Source organism: Pteronotus mesoamericanus, unplaced genomic scaffold, assembly GCF_021234165.1.
Source record: "Pteronotus mesoamericanus isolate MK-2021 breed Mesoamerican mustached bat unplaced genomic scaffold, CSHL_Meso_final contig_50, whole genome shotgun sequence".
Taxonomy (NCBI): Eukaryota; Metazoa; Chordata; class Mammalia; order Chiroptera; family Mormoopidae; genus Pteronotus; species Pteronotus mesoamericanus.
The window spans coordinates 31,463,465-31,488,947 of record NW_026555186.1 but is presented as its reverse complement, the minus strand read 5'-3'; the positions used below and the strand labels follow the sequence as shown (position 1 = coordinate 31,488,947).

At 38.8% G+C, this 25,483-nt stretch overlaps 1 protein-coding gene across 1 annotated transcript in view; it reads right to left on the bottom strand.

The window, feature by feature from the left end:
- THBS4 (thrombospondin 4) overlaps positions 1–23,727 on the bottom strand; it is a 56,485-nt gene extending 32,758 nt beyond the window's left edge. The window contains exons 1-2 of the mRNA XM_054578539.1: positions 23,431–23,727; positions 16,907–17,110 (exon numbers count right to left, since the gene is read on the bottom strand). Of these exons, the coding sequence (XP_054434514.1) occupies positions 16,907–17,110; positions 23,431–23,515 (289 nt within the window). The 5' untranslated portion in view covers positions 23,516–23,727. The remainder of the gene's footprint in view (positions 1–16,906; positions 17,111–23,430) is intronic.
- Between the last annotated feature and the right edge of the window lie 1,756 nt (positions 23,728–25,483).

Here is a 25,483-nt window from a genome sequence, read left to right as displayed (position 1 = left end):
AAACTAGCCTCAATACATTTAAAAAGATTGACATCATAGCAAGTGCTGTATTTTGCCATGTATAATGTGGACCTTTTGCCCAAATTTTTGAGGGAAAAATAAGGATGTGCATTATACATGGGTATAATGATTACATACCATGGGTATAATAATCCCATGTATAATGAACACAAAAATGTGGGTATGCATTATACACGGCAAAATACACTATATTATCTGACCAAAACAGTATGAAAATGGAAATTAACTGGAAAAAGAAAGCTGGAAAAACCCACAAATATATGGAGATTAAATGATATGCCATCAAACTTCTGGGTATAAGAATAAATAAAAGAAGAGATCAAAAGATAGACAAATGAGAATGACAATACAACCTAAAATTTTGGGGATGTAGCCAAAACAGTATTAAGAGAGAAGTTTATAGTATTAAGGCCCATTTCAAGAAACAACAAAAATTCAAATTAACAATCTAACATTTCACCTTAAACAACTAGAAGAGTAAGAATAAACAAATCCCAAAGTCAGTAAAAGGAAGAAAATAATAAAAATTAGAGCAGAATTAAATGAAAGAGAGAACAAAAAGACAATAGAAAAATTTAATGATACAAAGACCTGTTTCTTTAATAGACAAATAAAATAGACAAATCTTTGCCTAGACTAAGGAAAAAAGAAAAAAAGACTCAAAAAAATAAATCAGAAATGAAAGACAAGTTATAATGGACGCCACAGAAATACAAAGGATTGTACAGTACTATGAAAGGCTACAGCTACCAACTTCAGTAACCTAGGAGAAACGGATACATTCTTAGAAATACACAACCTTTCCAGACTAAAACATGAAAAATTGGATAACCTAAATAGATCAATCCACAGTAAGGAAACTGAAACAGTTACCAATAAACTTAAAAAAAAAAAAGAAAGTCCAGGCCTGGTTGGTTTTGCTAGTGAATTCTACCAAACATTCAAAGATTTAATATCTATCCTCCTCAAACTTCCAAAAAATTATAATAGAGGGAATATTTCCTAACTCATTTTATGAGGCCAAAATTACCCTGATAACAAAACCTGGCAAGGACAACACACAAAAAAGAAAATCACAGGCCAATATCTATAAGGAACAAAGATGCAAAAATCCTAAACAAAATACTATCAAATTAAATACAACAATACATTAAAAAAATGAGGTGGGGTTTATTCCAGGGATGCAAGAATGGTTCAATATACATAAATCAATCAATGTGATATACCACATTAACAAAATAAAAGATAAAAATTATGTGATTTTACCAATAGATTCAGAAAAAGCATTTTACAAGATTCAATATTTATTATTTAAAACACTTAATAAAATGGGTATAGAAGGAAAGTACCTCAACATAACTAAGGCCATATAAGAAAAACCCTTGGCTAATATCATACTCAATGGTTAAAAAAGTCTTTCCTCTAAGATCAGGAACAAGACAAGAACTCTCACTCTTGCCACTGTTATTCAACATAGTACTGGGAGTCATAGACAGAGCAATTGGGCAAGAGGAAGAAATAAAAGGCATGAAAACTGGGAATGGAGAAGGAAAATTTTCACTTTTTACAGGTGACATGGTTCTTTATATAGAAAACCCTGAAGACTCTGCCAAAAGACTATTGGAAGCAATAAACAAAAAAAGTTGCTGGATACAAAAATCAATGTACAAAAAATTGTGTTCTTGTATACTAACAGTGAAATATCACAAAGACAAATGAGGAAAACAATTCCATTTGCAATTGCAACAAAAAGGATAAAATACCTAGGAATAACCTTAACAAAAGAAGTGAATGACCTATACACTGAAAACTATAACACACTGTAGAAAAAAATTTAAAAAGAAATGGAAAAAAATGGAAAGGATTGGAAGAATCAATGTAGGTATATGCCATTTTGACTATACAGATTTATATACAGAGCAATATACTATACAGAGCAATATACAGATTTAATGCACTCCCCATCAAAACCCTAATAACATTTTTCAAAGAAATAAAACAAAAAATTATAAAATCTGTATGGAACCACATAAGACCCAGAATAGCCAAAGCAATCCTGAGAAAAAATAACTATGCCAGAGGTATTGCACTCCCTGACTTTAAATTATACTACAAAGGTACAGTAATCAAAACAATATGCTATTGGCAGAAAAAATAGACACACAGACCAATGGAACAGGACTGAGAGCCCCCAAATAAACCCACAGGTATATGGGTAAATAATTTTTGAGAAAGAACCCAAAAACACACAATGGAGAAAGGAAAGCCTTTTCAATAAATGATATTGGGAAAATTGGAAAGCCACATGCAAAGGAATTAAGCTAACTGCTATCTGACACTACAAACAAGAACTTAAAATGGATTAAAGACTGAAATATAAGATCTGAAACAATAAAATACATAGAAAAAAACACGGGTATTAAACTTAGGGACCTTGGTTTCAGATTGGTTTTTGTGAACTTGACCTCAAAGTAAAAACAAAAATAAATGAATGGAACTACATTAAACTAAAAAGCTTCTTCATAGCAAAAGAAACCATCGACAAAACAAAAAGGCAATGAATTGAATGTGAAAAGGTATTTTCAGATGATACCTCCAATAAGGGGCTAATATCCAAAATACATAAAGAACTCATACAACTCAGCAACAACAAAACAATCCAATCAAAAAATGCGCAGAAGACTTGAACAGACACTTTCTCAAGATGACATACAAATGGCCAGTAGATATGAAAAGACACTCAACTTCACTAGCTGTAGGGGAAATGCAAATCAAAACCACAATGAGATGCTACCTTACACCTATTAGAATGGCTATGATCAATAAGATAAGAAATAAGTGTTGGAGAGGATGGAGGAAAAAAGGAACCATAGTACACTGCTCCTGGAAATGTAAATTGGTACATTCACTACAGGACAACAGCGTGGTGATTGCTGGTGGGGGCAGGGGAGTAAAAGGGGACTAAATGGATGGCAAAAAAATACAATAAAGACTAAATTTAAAAATTATATAAACATAAAAAAAGAAACACAGTATGGAGGTTCCTCCAAAAATTAAGAATAGAGCTACCATAAGACCCAGCAATCCTGCTTCTGCATATCTATCCAAAAAAGTTGAAAACATTTATTTGTAAAGATATGTTTATCCCTATGTTCACTGCAGCATTAATCATGGTAGCCAAAACACGGGAACAAACTAAGTGTCCTTTGACGGATAATTGAATAAAGAGATGTGGTACATATGCACAATGGATACTACTAAGCCACAAATATGAATGAAATATGCTATTTGTGAAACCATGGATGGATCTTAAGAGTGAAGTAAGTCAGATGGAAAAAGACAAGAACCATTTGATCTCACTCATAGGTGGGATATAAAACAAAGTAACAAATGAAAAAATAGCCCCCAAAACTCATAGACACAGACAATAGTATGCTGGTTACCAGAGGGAAAGGGAGATGGGGGAGGGGTCAAGAGAGGTAAAATGGGTCAAATACATGGTGACAGGAGACTAGACTCTGGGTGTTGAGCACACAATGCAATATATAGATGACGCATTATAGTTATATACTTGAAATTTATATAATGTTATTAACCAGTGTTACCCCAATAAACTTAATTAAAAAACAGAAAAAGACATTTCCAGTATTTTGTTGAGTGCAAAAATATTACGAGTCACTATAGTTTCATTCAGAAAAAATAATGTATGTGTATGTATATATGTATATACACATAAACAGAAAATTAGGAGATAATGTCAACATTAACATGGTCAGTGCTTAGATGATGCTTTTTTCTCTTGCTCATCTTCATTGTCTAATTTTTCTATAAGAAACATCCATTACATATAGAACACAAGAAAGTAAAAAAAAAAAAAAGAAAAAGAAAGAAATGACACACACCCAGAATGTGCTGCTGTCAATCTGTATGATTGGCAGCAAGTATTCGACCATCTTTCCTCAGGTATCTTTGCTGGAGAGTGTAAATGCCAGCTTGGCGCTGCCCCATGGAGTAGCCAGCCAAGAGTACCTGTTTGTGTGGCAGTATTGCCAAGAAAATAATCACTACTGTGAAACAGTAAGGCTTTTCCCACATCAGATTTTCTAGGTTTGTGTTCCCAACCCTTCTAAACTCTGACTAGATTTGCTTTTCCATTTGTCCGTGGCTGGGGAAGGCCAGCCGGCATCAGGTTAGGGCTTGTACAGAGACGCCAGGGGGAGTCATGCAGAAGATCTCTTCTGCCTATGGGGTCACCACCTCTTGCTTACTAAGGAACAAAAACTGATAGGTCTTGGCAGGACAGACTAGCTGGACTATAGAACAACACTATGTTTCCTGAAGTTCAAGCATTGATAAGACTTAAAGAAATATTGTATACTAAGAGAAAGAAAATAGCGGGAAGGAAGAAAAGAGACATGCATTAAAATTCTTGAGGTGTTTTAAATGTGGGCGAGAATAGAATTTTTACCCCTTTATTTAATATTGTTGAAAATTTATAATACTAACTGCATGGTCAAAAATTGGAAGTGTATACAGTGCTCAAAAGAGGGAGAAAGTAAACCTAAATATGCGCCAATTTAATTTAACTGCTTTTTTTTTTTTAACTTTTTTGAACAGTTTTGCAAATACCTAGAGTTTTTAACAGGGCAATAAAAATACCACTTAGACCACCAAATTTCAATTAGGCAGTAGACACGTATGCTCAATATCTCATTATTCTTGTTATGGCCATGGGTAATCTCGCCTGCTTTTACAATAGGCACTTCAGGGCATGTGGGAGTGATTTATTTTTATAACTGAATAGCTAAGTTTAATTTTATAACTAGTAACTAGAGAAGTACTTTACATATAACAGGTGTACATTAAATGCTGTAAATATGAACTTTCAACGAATAATTAAATGACTGCATTTAAAGTTTTTCACATATAAAAGATTTATAAGAGTGGCAATTCAAGATTTATTGCAGGTAGCAAAACCTACTATTGTGTTCATGCTGCCATTTAAGGGTGCTTCTGCCTTGCTTTGTGTTGCAAGGCAACACTGAAACGACAAATTCTTTATGCTCCTAGCACTTGTGACAATAGCAAGAAGAAGTCAAGGAAAAGAATTATGAAAACTTCCATTTTCACAATGTCTGTTAGCAGAAATATTATCAAGTGCTTTGACATTTACCATTCTTCATACTTGATTCAATAATTCTCATTTCTCTTATGGCTCCCGTTTTTCATTTTTCTTTTTTATTGCAAATTCCTTACTTCAGTGCTTCTATACTTATTTTATCTTCAGAGCAGTAAGAATACCCCAGAGAGCACACAAGCACCTGCTCAGAAAACTCAGCATTTTCTCACCAGTCCTACCGAGTTCAGAACAGCCTAAAGCTCTGGCCCCGGAGCCTGCAGGCTGCTGGGTGACCTTCCCCGAGGCAGCACCGTCAGGGTGGAGAGAAAGGACGTGGTGCCTTCCTCTCGCCGGGTCCCTCTTCCCAGTGCTCCCCTCTCCCTATCTGAGCTCAGCACACACACGTAGTGGAGGGGAGTAAAGACAGACCATCATTTCCCGCTCTGGCGGAGTGGAAAAGCCAGTGCCCTGAGGTTGGGGGAGCGGTCCTCTCCTGGATCCGCCACACCTCGGCCTGTCACCACTCCCAGGAGCACCATTCTCAGGGAAATGGTCACTGAGTACAACTCTGTTTCTTCAGCTGTGGCACATTCCGTTCTCTTGCTCCCTTTTCCTTTATCAATAGCTGAAACAAGTTTGCTCGGTGATTTCCGCCTGGGTCTCTCCTGGGGCAATTATGAAGGTCTCTGCACAGCTGATTAGAATGGAAGGTTGTAAATCTTCGAATGGCGTTTCTGCCTCTACTCTGTTCCATCTCTGGGTTTCTTTGTCATATTCCTGACTCACCTTCCTACGTAAGGTCTCTTTCTGCAGTTTTTCTGGACTGACAGCTGGAGCTTCTTATAGGACTGTTCTGACCAAGTTATTGCCTTCTCAAAGCAACATACAAGCAAATAAATAAAAATCTTGAATACCTCCCCAGTGGTTTCTAAATAATTTCTAAACTCCTTATCCGAGCACTGACCTCAACCTTCCCATTACCTTCATGACCTTCCATGCTGTTGAAGCCCAGCGAAGCTGAACAATTTATTCTGGCTTTTTACCCTTTTACAGCTTTTTCCAGTTTGCCTCATCCTTTTCATTCTGTGTAGAATGTTCTCCATAGCTCTCCTTGCTGCTCCATGATTGCTACACATCTGAAGCCAAGATCCAGCTCAAATGCACCCTTGAAGTCTTCTGTCTCCCCCATAGTTGAAAGGTATCTGCCTCATTAATATTCCTGTAACATGTTCTCAGAGCTTTTCTAGGTGTACATTTCCAAGATTCAGATTCCAGTTATGGCTCAGATACTTAATAGCTATGTGACCCTGGACTTGCTCACTTTACTAAATGTCCATTTACAAAGTGTCTTCTAAATGCACTTAATTGCCCTTCTGACTTCATTTTCTTTTCCATGGTAGTCAAATAAGAAAATGCAAAACTAATCTCAGAAATACAAAAGATTATAAGAAAATATTACAAAAAATTATGTGCCAACAAATTGGACAATCTGAAGGAAATGGATAAATTTTTAGAAACATACAATCTCCCAAAACTGAATCAAGAAGAAATAGAGAATCTGAACAGACTGATTATAGCTAATGAAATTGAAGCAGTAATCAAAAAATTCCTGGCACACAAAAGTCCTGGACTGGATGGTCTTATAAGATAATTTTATCAAACATTCAAAGAAGAACTAACGCCTATCATTCTCAAACTATTCCAAAAAATTCAAGAGGAGGGAAGACTCCCAAGTTCAATTTACAAGTCCAGCATTATCCTAATTCCAAAACCAGGTCAAGACAGTACAAAGAAAGAAAATTGTAAGCCAACTATCTCTGATGAAAATAGATGCAAAAATCTTCAATGAAATAACAGCCAACCAAATCAAACAATACATTAAAAAGATCATACAGCATGATCAAGTGAGATTCATTCCTGGGATGCAAAGTTCTTACAATATCTGCAAATCAGTTAATGTGATTTACCACATTAAAAAAAGGATAAAAATCATATGATCATATCAGTAGATATAGAAAAAGCTTTTGACAAAATCCAGCACCATTTATGATAAAAACTCTCAGCAAAGTGGAAATAGAGGGAACAAAGTGGAAATAGAGGGAACATAAAGGCCATCTGTGACAAACCCGAGCTAACACCATGTTCAATGGGGAAAAAAACTAAAAGCACTTCCTTTAAGATCAGAAACAAGACAGTAATGTCCACTTTCACCACTCTCATTCACATAATACTGGAAGTTCTAGACAAAGCAATCAGGCAAGAATAAATAAAAGGCATCCAAATTGGAAAGGAAGTAAAACTGTCACTATTTGTAGATGACATGATACTATATATAGAAAACCCTAAAAATGCCACCACAAAGAAAATAACTACTGGAACTAAAACATTAATTCAGTAAAGAAGCAGAATACAAAATAAATATTCACAAATCAGTTGCATTTTTATACACCAATAATGAATTATCAGAAAGGTCAACTGAGGAAACAATCCCATTTACAATAATTGCATAAAAAATACCTAGGAATAAATTTAACTAAGGATGTCAAAGACGTACGCAGAAAATTAAAAGACATGGAAGAAAGAAACTGAAGAAGGTACAAATAAATGGAAGCATATACTGTCCTCATGGAGAGGAAGAATTAACATTTTTAAAATGTCCATACTACCCAAAGCAAGCTATAAATGCAACACAATTCCTATCAAAATACCAATGGCATATACCACAGATCTAGAAAAAAATTCCAAAAACTTATATGGACCACAAAAGACTCCACATAGCCACAGCAATCTTGAGAAAGAACAACAAATTTGGAAGAATTATGCTACTTGATATCAAACTATACTATAAGGCCAGAGTCATCAAAATAGAACTGTAGCACTGGCATAAAAACAGACACATAGATCAATGGAACAGAATAGAGAGCCCAGAAATAAAGCCATGTCTTTAAGGTCAATTAACATTTGACAAAGGAGGCAAGAATATACAATGGGGGTAAAGGCATCTATTAATTCAATAAAGTGTTGGGAAAATTAGAGAAATATGTGCAAAAAATGAAACTAGATCACCTTCTTATACCACATACAAAAGTAAAGGAAAAATAAATCGATCATGGAGAAAACCAAAGGGGAAGAGTTGAGGGAGGGAGGGAACAAGGGAAAGTGGTGGGGGGTAGGCAGAGACAAATGTGTTTGAAAAAATAAATTAATTAATTTAAAAAAATAAATTGAAACTTAAATGTAAAACCCAATACCATAAAAATCCTAGAAGAAAACAAAGGCAGTAAAATCTCAGACATTTCTCTTAGTAATATTTTTTATGATCTGTCTCCTTGGGAAAGGGAAACAAATGAAAGAATAAACAAATGGGACTACATGAAACTAAAAAGTTTTTGCACAGCAAAGGAAACCATCAACAAAATGAAAAGACAGCTCACTGAATGGGAGAACATATTTGCCAATGATACACTTAATAAGGGGTTAATAGCCAAAATTCATAAAGAATCTGTGCAACTCAACACCAAAAAAACCAAATAATCCAATTTAGAATTGGTCAAAGGACCTAAATAGACATTTCTCCAAAGAGGACATACAGATGGCCAACAGACACAAAAAGATGCTCAATAGCACGACACAAAAAGATGCTCAATATCACCAATCATCAGAGAAGTGCAAATTAAAACCATGCTGAGTTATTACCCTATACCTGTCAGAATGGCTCTCATCAAAAAATCAACAAACAATGAGTGCTTGTAAGGATGTGGAGAAAAGGGAACACACATGCACTGTTGGTGGGAATGCAGACTGGTGCAGCCACTGTGGAAAGCAGTACGGAGGTTCCTCAAAAAATAAAAAATAAAAAAGCCTTATGACCCAGCAATCCCACTTCTGGGTGTATAGCTGAAGAAACCCAAAATACAAATTTGGAAGACTTGTATATGCACCCTTATGTTCAGTGCAGCATTTACAATGGTGAAGCTATGGAAGTGACCCCAGTATCCAAAAATGAGTAAGTGGATAAAGAAGATGTGGTACGTATATAAATGGAATATTACTTGCCCCCCCAAAAAACAAAATCTTATCATTTGTGACAGCATGGGTGGACCTAGAGGGTATTATGCTAAGTGAAATAAGTCAGTCACAGAAGGACAAATACCATATGTTTTCACTTATATGTGGAATCTAAAGAACAATATAAACAAACAAACAAAACAGAAACAGACTCACAGATACAGAAATCAGACTCATGGTTGCCAGAGGGAAGGGGAATCGGGAGGCTGGATGAAAAAGGTAAAGGGATTGAAAAGTTACAAATTGGTAGTTACAAAATAGTTATGGGGATGTAAAGGACAGCATAAGGAATATATTGTAGCCAGTACTACTGTAATAATAGGTATGGTGCCAGTTGGGTACTAGAAATGTCAGGTGGAATACTCTGTGAAGTATATAATTATCTAACCACTGTTCTGTACACCTGAAACTAATACAAAATAATACTGAAGGTAAACTGTAATTGAAAAATTTTTAAATAATTAAAAAAACAAAAAGTAAAATAAAATCACTGAAAGAAAAAAATGTAAAACTATGAACTACTGTACAAATGTAGGTATTAGTATATCTGTTTATTTCTTATTTTCTCTATCAGAGCATAAACTTTTGGTACCAGGAGTCTTTTTCTTACTAGTTTTCCCATATATCATAGCATCTGAGAGTACCAAATACAACTATTTATTTAATTTAAAAAATAGATAAAATAGAGTATTCATGTGTCCACAATGTGGGATTTTATAACCCACAATCTTTTTAAAAATGTGGGGGACAGTTTCTACTGGTTTATTTATATAAATCTTTTCCTTCTAAACTTAGCACCTTTGTGTACTTGACAATTTGGGACCCAATTTTATGGCTACATGCCCATATCTGGTACCAGCCTGACACAGGAACTATGCAGCCTAATCTGCTTAAATACCATCTCAGTGACTGATAGGAGAAGAAAAAGCAAACCCATGCAATCAAGATTTGAAATATTGCTATCTTGGGGAAGAATTTTCAAAAGGTGCTTGTTTTGAAGAATGGACCTGGTAGTCAAAAAGATTACAATGTCTTGAATGTCAAAGCAATGAGGTTGCGTGCCAGCTGTAAAGAACTGGAAATGATGGTATTATCTCTCTTCGGGCGAAGAAGTTCAGAGTGACCTGTCCTGCAGCAGCAAATTCGGGAGGTTAGTCTGGGACTTTCCGCTTTGCTTGGTAAATGGCTTTGCTCTTTCACACTTTTAAATATATGATGAAAGCCATTGGTGTTAACCTTTCCCCTTCCTGTTAAATGACTGTACATTTTTAAAAAGACTTCTTGCTACTAATGTCTCTCGTGATGGATATTCTTGTTTGTCTTTGCTTATTTATCTTTATGCCCTATACACTCGGTCTTTGAAACTTTAGTGCTTTGGAAATATATATATAAAGAGTAAATCATCAAATTGCCTTTCCTGAAAGTACTCTGGGTGACTCCCAGGAGTGATAAATGTAATCTGTGTGTTCTGAAATTTTCTTAAAGAGGTTTGAACAAATGCAAAATTTGCAGAGTATGTACACACACACATATACACACACGAAAGGCATCATCTATTGAAAGGAAACATGGGACTTATATTGAACATCTGCAGACAGCTTTATATTTTGAGAAATTATGAGACTCCTCACTGTACACAACTCTCTTGTAGGAGACAAAGCAGTACACACAGAATCCCTAGGTCATGTTATAGGAAGAGAGTTGCAAAGCAATTTTTTGTTGTTGTTCAGTTACAGTTGTCCCGCCTTTTCCCCACTGCTCTCCCCTACCCTGTCCCCCCCACTCCCACAGCCACTCCCCCCATTGTCTGCATCCATGAGTCCTCTGTTCATGTTCCCTTGCTTGTCCCTTCCCTTTCTTTTCCCCGTGATCCCTCTGCTCCCCCCATCAGTTTGTTCTTTATTTCCAAGTCTCTGGCTTTATTTTGCTCATTTGTTTGTTTTGTTGATTAGGTTCCACTTACAGGTGAGATCGTATGGTATTTGTCTTTTACAGCCTGGTTTATTACACTTAACATAATGCTCTCCAGTTCCATCCATGTTGTTGCAAAGGGTAGCAGTTCCTTCTTTCTTTCTGCTGCATAGTATTCCACTGTGAAAATGTACCACAGTGTTTTGATCCACTCATCTACTGATGGGCACTTAGGCTGCTCCCAGCACTTGGCTATTGTAAATTGTGCTGCTATGAACACTGGGGTGCATAGGTTCTTTTGAATTGGTGTTCAGGATTCTTAGGGTATAGTCCTAGCAGTGGGATCACTGGATTGAAAGGCAGTTCCATCTTTAGTTTTTTGAGGAAATTCCACACTGTTTTCCACAATGGCTGCACCAGTCAGCATTCCCACCAACAGTGCACTAGGGTTCCCTCTTCTCCACAGCGTCACCAGTACTTGTTTGTTAATTTGTTAATGATGGCCATTCTGGTTGGTATAAGGTGGTATCTTATTATGGTTTTAATTTGCATCTCTCTGATGGCTAGTGATGCTGAGCATTTTTTTCACGTGACTTTGGGTCCTCTGTATGTCCTCCTTGGAGAAGTGTCTGTTCAGGTCCTTTGCCCATGGAACCTCTCTAGCCTTAGAAGAGCCACAGAATACGAGTCATCCAGTTTAATACCTCACTTCACGAATTCCTTCAATACAAATGCAATCTCTACCACCACATTTTTAGTAACAAGGAATTCATTACTCTGTGGGGAAAACGATTTCACTTTTGGATTTCCCTCCAAGATTTTCCAAATACAGGGCCAGCATTTGGTTCCTCGGACCTCTGGCTCCCAGCAATGGCTCCTCTTTGGAGCTATAGACAGATTTAGTCTTATCCTCAATCCAAGTGGTATTCCTCAAATATTTTAGGTCAACTTTTATCTTTCTCATGTCTTCTGTCTTGCCTTTTATTTCTCTAGTTCCTTTAACTTTTTGACTAATAATGTGGTAAAAAAAAAAAAAAAAAGGAGGATCCAAAGGGGTGCTGTTTGGGTGACTCTCAAGGTAATCTCAGTGTCCCTGTGAAATATATCCAGAAGCAGACACAACATTCTACATGTGTTCTGGACAATTCAGAGTACAGCAGGGCTACTATATTAGCTCCCTTATCTGGCCACATGTATGCATTAACAAAGCTATAATTGGAGGAACTTTTTAAATCCGTGGAGTCCACTGTATCTGTTTGTCCATTCAGTAAGTAAACATTTTTGAGCTACTGTGTCAGGCACTGTACTCAACACTGATTGGTTCCAAATGTTGTTGACTAGAACTCTTGGGATAGATTTCACACATCCTATTCTTCTGCAATTTACTTTTCACTCCTAGATGGTGGATTTACATCTTTTTCTTGTTAAATTTCTTCTAACTGATGGTGGCATATTTTATCAGTCTGGTAGGGCCTTATAAATCTTGATATGGCATCCAATATGTTCAGCTGTCTTTTCTAGCTTTGTGCCAATTACAAACATGATAAAATGCTTTCTGTGTCTTCATCTAAGTCACTAATAAGTTGACCAATTAAATACCCATGATAGAGACTCATCGAAACCCACTAATACTTTTCTATAAGGCAACTTCCCAACTCTTAACAGCACTATTTATTTAGCTCATTCTTTTAATATTATTCAGAAAGGCATAATGAGTAACTTAATAACATCCTTTTCTGAAGTCAAGATACATTATGCTCACAGCATCTTTTTGATTTATCAGCTTGGAAACTTTATTTACAAAAAAGAGGTTGGCATGACTTATTTTTAGTAAACCCATTTGTCTTCAAATAATCCCAGCTTTCTTTTCCAGGTGATCATAAACTCCATGAACACTAATATAATCCTCTGGGGGTTTATCCTAATGTTTACTAAAATTCTTTCATTTTCTGTATATGGCCACCTTAAAATTGAGCTTTAAAATAAGAATAAGAATATTGTGAAAGTTAAAAGGGAAAATGAGTGTTGAGACTTTCACACAGTCCTGGTACATTATAAGGGCTCCATAAATATTATTATAAATGTTTGAGACACCTTATTTTTTACCCATCATTATTGGGTTCCGAATTCTAATTTTTAAACACTTGCATCTCTTCCAAGCTACATCTCTCTCTTTAGCTCACAGCCTTCAGAACCACTACACTAAACTATCTAACATCTTCTGATCTTAGGCTTAGGAGCTTGACTGACTTTTCAGTCATTGCTACAAAGTCTTGGGATTCCCTTCATTTTCAAACCAACAAGTTGTTCTGTGGAGATCAAATTAAGACTGCTCTTAGTATGGATCGGTAGTTACAAAAAAAACCATGGGAATATAAAGTACAGCATAGAAAATATAGTTAGTAATAATATAATAACTATGTATGGTGCCAGGTGGGAACTGGAAATATTGAGAGGAACACTTTGTTTTTTTTATTGGTGTTCCTTTGGTTAATAAAATTATACAGGTTTCCAGTGTACAATTTTATAATACATCACCCGTATATGATATTGTGTGCCCACCACCCCAAGCCAAGCCTCCTTCCATCACAGGCTATCTCCCCTGTACCCTCTTCTCCCTGCTCCCACCCCCTTTCCCTCTGATAGTCACCGTACTATTGTCTGTGTATGAGTTTCGTTTTTCTTAACCTCAAGGGGAACACTGTAAAGTATATGACTGTCTAATCATATGCTGTACACCTGAAATTAACATAAAGTACTGGGTGTAAACTCTAAATGAAAAAAAAAGTAAAACAACAAAAGAAGTTCTTCTCATTTGCTTTCTCTAAGAGTGGAAGCTTTCATCAAGGTAAGCCAAGAAGAATTCACCAAATCATCTTTGGAAGACAGTTGCTCAGAGAGATTATCTATCTCTTTCCCTCTCTCTCCCTTCTCTTTTCTTTCCTTGCTTCTAGAAGAACCTGACATTTATTGAGCTTTACAGTCTAATGAAGTTATTGTACTTTATATAATTCACTTCTTGCAATCAACCTGTGAAGCAACTATTATCTCATCCCCACTTCAGAGATAGCAATCAAAACCAAGAGCAATTCAGAGATGTATTCAAGGTAACAGAGTTGTTAAGATTTTCAACTGTAACTGAGATGTACGATACTAACTGGAAACTTGCCTCCATGCCAGGTACTAGAAAAGCATCAACCGTATCTACTATCCAGTCAGATGGTTTCTGTAGAAAGTTTATTTTCATCACAAAGGTGATTTAAGGGAGAGAAGACCTAGAAGTAATTAAAATATAAGACAAACTAAGATTTGTGCCTCTCATAGAGATACAAAGTCAAATAAGGAAAGGTGCAAGAAAAAGTTTGAGCTGGATCTTGCATGTGTAGGATTTTGCTATCTGCAGGTGGTACAGGAAGTATACAGGGGAAGCAAAGGGCAAGCGCAAAAGGATGGAGAAGGAACAACAGTGTAGGTGTGTCCAGGGAATGGTAGCCGGTCCATTGAAATGACAGATATGGCTGCATGGAGGGTTGGGAGGATCGATAAATTGGACACCTGGTTGGGGGTCATGCTGTGGAAAGCCCTGAATGCTCAGCTGGAGTGTTTATACCTTATTCACTTTGGAATGGGAAGCCACAAAAGGTCGGTGGTGCTAGGCATAACTTGATCCAAGTTATTATGTTTCGTGAATAGTAATGAGGTCACTACGGGTAAGACGACTTGGAGAGTGTGAGAGTAGAAGCAGATTGCTCAGCGGCAAACTTATTCTTCACAGTCTTCATGGTTATACTTTAATTCATCGTAGGAGCTCTCAAGGGCTCAGACGACTAAATCTTGCTCTTTGATATACTATCTGTGTAGTCACCCACTCCCAAATCATAGCCTTTAAGGGAGGGAAAAGATGGGTCCTATTTCCTACTCCGGTGTTCTAAGTCAGTAGAGAAACATCTTGATTTTTTGTGTTTCACTGTCTTCCATGCATATCGAAAGAACAGATCAGGTGAGCCTTGCCCGTTCGGTAATGGCTGGGGCTCATCTTCCAGAATGATTCTTCCGCCACCCTCTGTAAATGATGTCAGGCCTGCATAGCCCACCACGGAATACCGCAATGGGGAGTGGCCACCACGTGTCATGTGTTTTCCTTGGACCTGCTGGACCCAGTGACTTTGTCTTGTTCCAATCAGAATGGGCTGCTGTTCCCTCCTAGAACTTTCAGATTCATCAGTGATGGTAAATCTCTGTACTTTTCCCTCTTGCTCCAGTGAAACTTCTCTATGTTACATACTTCAACTCTCCAAACACTTATACTACTATCAATTCCTCTTTGTTTTCTGAGGATTTTCATTGTGGATTGTTTTCAGACTCTTTTTAAAGAATTTTTTAATTTATTTTTAGAGAGAGGGGAAGGGAAGGGGAAGGAGAGGGACAGAAATATTGAGATGTGTGAGAGATACATGGTTTGGCTGCCTCTCACACATCCCCCACCAGAGACCTGGCCTGCAACCCAGGCATGTGCCCTGCCCGGGAATTGAACCGGGACCTGGCCTGCAACCCAGGCATGTGCCCTGACCGGGAATTGAACCGGCAACCTTTTGGTTTGCAGGCCAGCACTCAGCCCATTGAGCCATACCAGCAAGGGCTCAGACTCCTTTTTAACAAAATATTTTCTAACAGCTATTGCTCACTTCTAATAGGTTGTTGGGCGGGGGGAGGTGCAGAGGTGTTCATCATCCCTTTCATCTTCTCTAACATGGTGATCAGCCGGGATTTACAGTGGAATCAGAAGGCTGGTGATTCTTCAAAGGAAACAGACTAACAACCCTCTTACCTATCCATCTACCTGCCCATATATCTGCCCATTACCCCTGCTTATTAAACAGAAAGAATCTGTTGACAGCAGAACATCTGACAGTAGAGGGACCAAATAAGTGACAGACCTGTGTAAATTGGCATGAAACAGGTGGAAATGAGAGCTGTTCATTTAGTTCTCCTGGCTGAGGCACAGTCTGTCCTTCAAGTCCGGGAAGGTGCTCGCACAGTGAGGAGTTAGGTCTGCTAGGTGACATGCTTCCAAGGGAATATAAACTAGTGTGGTGACTGTAATGCACTGAACGTCTGTACCCCCCTAAAATCCTTATGCTGAAGCCCTACCTCCAAAGTGATGGTATTAGGAAGTGGGTCTTTGGAGGTGACCAGATTGAGATTAGGTCATGAGGGTGGGACCCCTACGATGGCATTAGTGTCCTCATAAGAAAAGGAAGGCAAAAAGCTCTCTCTCCCCCTAGCAGCATGCAATGAGGAAAGGTCATAAGAGGACACAGTGAGAAGGTGGCTGTCGACAAGCCAGGACCCAGGCTCTCACCTGGAACTGAATCTACTGGCACCTTGATCTTTGAACTTACCAGCTTCCAGAACTGTAAGAAAAATAAATGTCTGTTGTTCAAGCCACCCAGTTTATGGTGTTTATTATAAGCAGCCTGAGCTGGCTAAGATAGTGGCCTAATTCTCCTGGGTCCAACCCCTTCCAGAATTGGATCCAGAATAACATGAGGGACAACATTAGAGGGCATCTTGGCCACAGACAATTCTCCATTCTTTCTCCCAACATCAATTCATGCTCCCCTTATAGGTGAATGTTCAGTTAGAAAATTTGGTATTGAAAACAGAAATGAATAGTAGACAAGAAAAAAAAGTTGTACAAGGGAACCATCTTAAGAAAAGTAGATCTCAAATTCTGGAATAGAAAAAGAGGACTTTTAAGAAAATGATTTCTGCAAATTTGCTTACCTTTGTTTAAGCGTCCCATCACAGTAAATTCAAAATATTTGCTGTTGTCAGTTGAAGAGTAAAGGCCGAAGATGGTGGCAGAACTCTTAGTCTGCAGCTTGAAGGTGGCGATCACATAGAGCTCATTCAGGGTGGGGTCGGTCAGGATTGGCCGCAGAGCACCTGGGTTCAGCCTCTGGCTGGAGGACGGGAGAAGGTCAAAAACTGGGGAGAATGGAGGAGAAGGGATCGTCAGTGGAAGCTTTTAACTATGGGGCAAATACTTTTCTTTTTTTTTTGAGGGGGCACAATTTGACAGAAAGCTATAAAGTACTGTAAACTAATGTTGTAGTCATATTCCACATTGCTGAACTCCCCAGTTCTCCTTTAGCTTTCAGTGGCTGGATATTTGAACCAGAAGAAATATAGCACAATATTTATCACTAGGCTATAGCCCCCAAGAGAAGACTAAGTTTGCAAACCCCAAATTGCATTTGGCTGAAGAGGTGGCTCTGGAAGTGCCCACTGGGCAAAGCACTGAAGTACAGGGGGAAAAGGGGAGAGCATCCAAGTCATTGCTTTTCTTAGGTCCCCACGTGGTGAATTTCTGGTGTCCCTGGGGTTCTTCATGCACCTCCTGGACCACAGCCAATTGTATTTTCCTAGTTAGTGATTAATGACACAGGGAATGCAGCAGAAAGCATGAATGTGGGGGGAAATAAAGCGTCAGAAAAGTGGTTTCCTACCTTTGTGAGACATAAGTGTTCCCTTTGTGCATTTACAGTTTTCCAATATTTCTGTGTTAAAAAATCCCAATGCAGAAACAAAACAAAACAAAACAAAATAAAACAATGTGGTCTTTATTTCTTGACTGTAACCGGATAGAGTTGGTATACAAAAACTAGTTGCCTTTTTTTTTTTTTTTTAAGAAAGAGGGGAAGGGAAGGAGAAAGAGATGGAGAGAAACACTGATTGGCTGCTTCTCCCCACCCCTCCCATATCCCTGAAAGGGGACAGAACCGGCAACCTAGGCATGTACCCTGACTGGGACTCGAACCTTTTGCTTTATGGGATGACACCCAACTAACTGTTCCACAATGGTCAGGGATAAGTTGTTGTTGATCAAGCCAGCAGCACTTTCTTTCCAACTTTTTTAATATTTAAGAAAGGCATCAGAGAGTACATCTAGGGTTATTTAAAAGGCAATGGCCAAATTTGGGTCTTACTCACTATAAGCTACTTAGTATTTCTATTGGTTTATGCAAATATTGTTTGAACAATTCCATAGCTGTCTCCTGGGTACAATAATCTGGTTACTAAATGTGTAATAGTATTCATAATTATAAATAGCTCTTAAAAATCAATAAAATAAGTATCTTTATAGAAAAATGGGCAAAAACATGAAAAAATAATATACAGAAAAAGTTACAATCGCAAGTAATTATATACATAAATGTTCATATGCTTAGCTAATGATGAAGGAATTACTAACCTAAATTATATTATTTTCACTGAGTTGCAAAAACAACAAACACAATAATACCTAACTGTTGGTAAGGGTTCAGGGAAATGGGAACTCATATACCAGTGGGTAAGATCTGATTAGTATAAACATTTTGAAGTCAGTTTAAATAACAGTATCAAAAGCCCTAAGACGTACATACTTTTTGACTTAGCAATTCTGCTTAAAAGAATTTACCCTAAGGAAATAACAGGTAGAATAGTGAATTATTTAGGTACAAAGATATTCACCACCAGTGGTAATCTTAGAATTTCTCCTAAGGAGGGAATTATGTCAAAATTCCATGGAAGAGATGGGAAACCTGAAGCGCTGTTGGCTCAGCACCGTTAACGGAAACAAAGTGTCCTTAGCGGAGAGAGAAGGGCTTGGCAGAGATTAAGGCATCCTATGGCACTGCACTTGTTCAACAAATTATTATTTATAATATCAAAACACTGGGAACAACTTGTATTAGAGCCCTGGGTAAATATATTTTGGTCCTTCTAAAAAGTGGAATATTATCTATTAATAAAGGTAAGGCAGCTGAATACTTGCAGACATGGAAAAATGTTCATGATATATTAATTAGAAAAAAGAGATTATAAGACTATACATATAATAGGACCCAATTTGAAATATTATTTACATAAAAAAGATTCAAAAGACAATACAACAAAATACATGAATAGTAGCTATCTCTGGGTTAGGTTGTAAATATAAATGTTTAAATTTCCTTTTCTTTTGCTTCCCTAGCTTTCTTTTCTTTTTATAACAATGAACAGGTATTGCTTTTGTATTAAGAAATTAAAATTATAAAACAAATAGGTAAAACCTTCTTAAAATAGTCTACTCTTTTTAAAAGACAATCTATTTTCAGACTCAATCTGTGTAGTTTCTTTCACATGGACTCAGGACCTTATACAATAACGAATTTACTACTAAAAATGTTGGAAAGCAGAACACCTATGATGTTCCTTCTAGCACTCTACTTTCCCCAAACATGAAGACTACTGCTACTGTATTTAGAAGGAGAAACAGAATTTTTAAATTTCCAGGGAACTGGAAACTTCACATTTCCATCAGTGAGAGCAATATGTTTAAAATTTCTACTCAGGACAAGGCATCTTTAGAAAACAGATGTGTGTTTAAAGTGTAGAGATTGCATTTAAAACTAAACTCAAGAATTCCTGATTCTTGTTTTGACTATGATCACTTCCATAAATTAGCTCAAGCTAAATTTACCATTCTTCAATCTGTTTGGTTCGTCTAATGCACTGGCTTCTCTCTCAGGAGGCAGAGTTGGGATTAGTTAGTAATGACTTTGGAGAGTGTTTTGAAAAGGAAATGAGACACTACAATTTTCTTTTAATGTTATAACATTTTAGTAATAGCACCAGGATCTAAGCACAACCTTCTAGTGTTAGAGGTGAAATTACTGCTATCAATGAGCCCAACTACCATGTTATGAAAATTGAATACATACTAATAAGGCTAACAAGGCTAGCTCAGAGGAGAAAGGAGATAAGCAAATTATCCAATTGAGCTGATAATTGCAAGAGTAATTAAGTCAATAAAAGAATTATCAGAAACTTGACTTAATCAGATAATCTACAGCAACTACATTAACCAGGTAATTTAGGTAGTATAGCCTGATTTCAAGTCTCTATAAAACAGGCAGTTCTGTTGCCCTGGCCAGGTGACTTGGTCAACTCATACACCAGAAAGTCACATGTTCAATTCCCCGTCAGGGCACATACCTAGGTTGTAGGCTTGACCCCCAGTCAGGGCATGTAGAAGAAGCAACCAATCAACGTTTCTCTCTCACATTGATGTGTGGGTCTCTCTCCCCACTCCCTTTCTCTGTCTCTCTTAAATCAATAAACATATCCTCTTGTGAGGAGAAAGGAAGAAAGGAAGGAAGGAAGGAAGGAAGGAAGGAAGGAAGGAAGGAAGGAAGGAAGGAAGGAAGGAAGGGAGGAAGGAAAGAAGGAATCAGGCAACTCTGTCTAAGCAGAAGCAAAATCCATACCTGCAGCTCACAAGAAAGTAGTGTGTTCAAATGTCAAAAATTCATATAACCTATATATTATACCTTTAAATTCAAACCTGCCTAATAATATCTGCAATTAAGAAAACTTTTGAATTATGTTGAAAAGCTGCCTTTCTGACACCAAAATTAACAAGAGCAAGTGTAAACAAGTGGGACTACATTAAACTAAAAAGTTTCTGTACAGCAAATGGGGCTATCAACAAAATGAAAAGGCAACTAATTAAGTGGGAGAAAATATTTGCACATCATATATCTGATATGGAGTTAATATTCAAAATATATAAAGGACTCATGCATAAATCTCCAAACTACCCGATTTAAAAATGGGCCTAGGATCTGAACAGGCATTTTTCCAAAGAAGATATACAGTTGGTCAGTGGGTACTTGTGATGATGCTCAACATCAGTAATTAAATGCAAATCAAAACCACAATGAGCTATTACTTCACACCTGTTAGAAAGACTAATTAAAAAGATAAGAAACACCAAGAGTTGGAGAAGATGTAGAGAAAAGGTAACACTATGCATCCTTGGTGGGAATGTAAATTGGTGCAGCCGCTATTGAACACAGTTTGAAGGTTCCTCAAAAATTTAAAAATAGATCTGTCACATGATCTAGGAATTCCACTTCTGGATATTTTTCAAAAGGCAAACACAAAAACACTAGCTTGAAAATATATATGCACCCTCATGTTCACTCAATATTATTTACAATAGCCAAGACAGAGAAACAACGTGTGTCCACAGATGGGTGAATGGATACAAAAAATATGGTATACACATACAATGGCATATTCTTCAGCCACAAAAAGAATGAAATCTTCTCATTTGTGACACCATGGAGGGACCTAGAAGACATTATGCTAAGTGAAATAAGTCAGAGAAAGACAAATACTGTAAGATCTCACTTATGTGGAATCTAAAAAAAAAAAGAAAAAGAAAAAAACCAAGCTCACAGATACTGAAAACAGATTTGTGGTTGCCAGAGGCTGGAGTTGGGGGAGTGTGTGTGTGGGCGAAATGGGTGAAGGAGACGAAAGGTAAAAGTTTCCACTTATAAAATAAATGTCATGGGGATGTAATGTGCACCATAGTGGCTATTGTTAATAATACTGTACTGTATATTTGAAAGTGGCTAAGAGAGTAGATCTCAAAAGTTCTCATCACAAGAAAAAAACTTTTGTAATTATGTATGGTGATTGACATTAACCAGACTTGCTGTGGTGATCATTTTGCAATATATGCAGTTATCGAATCATGTACAACTGACACTAATTTAACATTACATGTCAGTTATACTTCAATTTAAAAAAAAAAAGCTTTCTTTCTTACTTTCCCAGAAGCAAGGTCACAATCAATAAATATCGACTACAGCATTTCAAATATATCAGCACAGACTGAAAGCAGTACAGTACCCCCTGAAACTACACTTCTGGTTGCCTGGTCTGGAATCAAAATGAGTTATTTGGTGAAATGCAAAGTTTAAACGGGTGATGACTGCAACGGCAGGGGAAGGGATTTGAGGATTCCCTCACAGGCATTGTCCATTCTGGCCTAGGGAGGGGTAACCTTTACTTCAAGTTGTGTCTTTCCCAGCTTTATTTCCCTAGTAATAAATCAACCCGGGCACCAATTTCAAACAGATAAAGGTCATCACTGAAGATCTTTTCTTGCGTATATATTGGGTTGGCCAAAAGGTTTGTTTAGTTTTTTTTCCATAAGATGGCTCTAGTAGTGCTTAGTTGTCTCTAATTTCATTTGAAACAGTTTTGTTATATTGTATTGTGACAGCTGTCATATCAGTATGCACTTAAAAAAACCCATCAAAATTGGTGAACTTTTGTGCAGCCATTTTAATATTGAAGATAGAAGAAAATAAACATTTTTGGTGTATTATGCTTTATTATTTCAAGAAAGGTAAAAATGCGAATGAAACACAAAAAGATTTGTGCAGGATATAGAAAAGGTGCTGTGACTGATCGAATGTGTCAAAAGTGGTTTGCGAAGTTTCTTGGTACTATTGCCATTTTGGCCAAATGTCTTTGCTGTGGGGCTGCCTCATGCCTCGGAAGATGTTGGGCAGCACCTCCGGCCTCTACCCACTAGAAGCCAATAGTGGGAGAGAGTCGACATACCCAAACTATCCAAATCAATAAAGTTATTGGTAAAAATGAAAAATGGGTCTTTTATTTTATGGAAAAAACTAAATGGACTTTTTGGCCAACCCAATAATTTCTTCCTTTTGGCCTTTACAAAAAAATTTGCTGTTTAAGCTTAATTGCTCTCTGCCTAATGGTTATTTTCATCCCATCTCACAAAGGGGTTTGAGGTTTATCCAGGTGTTCTTCCCTGCATTGATCGAATTCTCAGTTCTTCATAAAGACCGATTTTCTCAGCCCTTCTGTTTACCTCAGGAATCAAGAGATGAAGCCATCTCCCTAAGGAGGTTTTGGAGTCCAAACAAAGTTAGAGCAGAAAAAGGCGAGTGGTGGGGCAACAGAATCAAATGCTGCGCCTTTCTCGGGAATGGAGGTGTCGAACTGTCCGGGTGAACGTCGCTCCCGCCGTAGGGAAGGATTTAGGGGGCAAGCAGGGAGGAGCAGGCCAACCAGAATGAGATACAGGAGACCGAACACGCGTTTCAGGCTGCTCCAGACGGGGCATGTTAGATAGAGGTCTAGGGCCGTGTGGTGAATAGGCCGGTAAACCCCACGTCCTGGCGGACCGAAAATAAGTTTTGCATTCCCAAAACCACTGTTCAAGGAATTGGTCTCATCTCTGGATAATGGAGTCTCAGGAACTCTGGCCTCTAATCACGGCTTCCAATCACAGAATGCTAGGACTCGGGCCCTGAGAGACAGAGAGGTGCCCCGCGAGGCCCGCGGCCAAGCCGCCGACCGGTCCCCGCACTCGCTCACGCGGAGCTGCGGACGGCGGGCTCCGCGGATGAGGCGTCTGGGGCGGGTCGCCCCGGTAGCAGCTCGAGCTCACTTACCCTGGGGCGCCTGGGCGCCGGCCCCCAGCCACGGCTGCAGGGCCAGGTGCAGCAGAAGGAAGGCGGCTCCGCCCGGTGCCAGCATGTTGGCTCTTCCTCCTCCCCGCGGGCGCCCGGCAGCGACGGCAGCGCTGGTCCTGCTCGGAGTCCTCCAGCGGCGCGCAGGGTCTGGGTGGGACCCCCGGCGGGCGGCGCAGGTGAAGGCTGCGCGTTGCGGGGCTGCAGCAGGACCGGCGTCCCGGGGTGCCGTCGGGGGCGGCGCTCGCGTCTAGGCGCTACGCGGAGCTGGTGCGCTGTCGACTGGGCTGGGCGGCCGCGGCCCGGTGCTTTATGGCCCGGCCGGTCCCGGGGAGGGGGAGGGCCGAGGCTGGGGCGGCCCCCTTGGCTGGGATCCCCCTTGGCCGGGAAGAAAGGGGGCGGCCGGAGCGGGGAGCCTGGGCGGCGGCAAGGAAGGCGTGAGTGTGGGGACGCGCAGGAACCCCGGACCTTTCCAGTCCGCGGGTAGGCGTGGAGGCGGCTCGGACGGCCAGGGGGCTTAGGAGGCGGGAGGAGAGTGAGGGCTGCGGGGGCTGGTGAGAGGCTCCGAGGAGGTCAGGGTGGAGATGAAGGGGCCGAAGAAAGTTACCCTGACCCGCTAGCGTTGGACGCACCCTCAGCCCCTCCACCTCTGGTACTCCTTTTGTTTGGACAGGCTTTTAGTGTTCATCTTGAGTTCCCTTCCGAACGAAACCTGAAGGCTCTCCAGGAACTTTCCTCCTAAAGGGGCCCGGAGAGCAGTTGGCTCTTTTATTTCTTCAAGCTTTTCTTGAATCTCTCAAATATTGAATATTTTTCTCATCAAGTTTTGAGACCTGAACAGGGAACGTTTGAGAGTTTTTGCGTTTTTTAAAGGAAATAAAAACACATCTCAAGGAATCCATCCAGACAGAACCATTTATGGGACAGTGATGCTTTATGGAGAATTTATTTTCAATTCAATTTCTGTCCACTTCTGTTCCACCGTCCCCAGAGACCCCACGCCACAGTTTAAAGGTAGGGCAGTAGGGCCTGAAAGAGAAGGAAGAAACATAAGGAGTTAGGCTCCCTCCTAGGCAAAGCTCCCTAAAAATAATGTGGACTAACTAGAAGAAAAATATTTCAGAACAATGGCAAACTTTTCCCTCTGAAACACTCTTGATGATTGGAGAAGATCCAGCCAAGAATTTCTACCCTATCTTTATGTCTCAAAGAATTTCTTTCAATGTTTAAGAAGCTATTTGTCACAACGCGTGGAAGATGAAGTCATCAGCTTATTTCCAAATTGTACTAGAGTAACCCCTCACCAATTATGATTCTACTTACAGCTAATGACCCGGAGATTTCCGAGCTACCTTCGGAGCTCTTTTCCACTTGCTTTCTAACATAATTCTAATCCAGGTTTCATTTAATGGCACATTACACTAAAGTCACTGTATGAAAGAACCACTGCATGTCTACACATGAGAGCACTGAGGAGACAGAGAAGGTACATGTTTCTAGCAATGTGGCCATAATCTAATGAGATGGATTAGATTAGAGAATCATCTGGTCTCCAAAGTGTGTCCCTAGGAGTGGCCTGGGTCAGAGAGGGCTACAAACTCCCAACTTCTGTTTCAGGGACAGCTTTGCTTATATATGTTTTATACAGTGAGGATAGTAAACAGGACTAAACTATAAGTTACTTGAAGGTAGATACCATTTTTAAGTCATTTTGGTTTTTTGAAGTCATTTTTGCTAGGCATCCCCAGTTCCTAGCAAATTCTTAGGAAAATAGCTTGCACGGCTAAGCACACAGTAAATGTTGGATGAAACTGGATGACTACCAAGTGTAACTGAGCAACAAAAGAATCAACTGACTTTCTGCTAACCTAACAGAACGTATGCTCTAGTTTTGCTTCTAAAGAGCCTGGATTTTAATGAAGCCATTCACTAGGAAATCTCAGTCAGCTTTTTGTGTTCTCAGAATTAAGAGAAAATTTGTTTACAATAAAATTTATTAAATTGGCTAAGAAATCTATGGTAAAGGTGGTGAAAG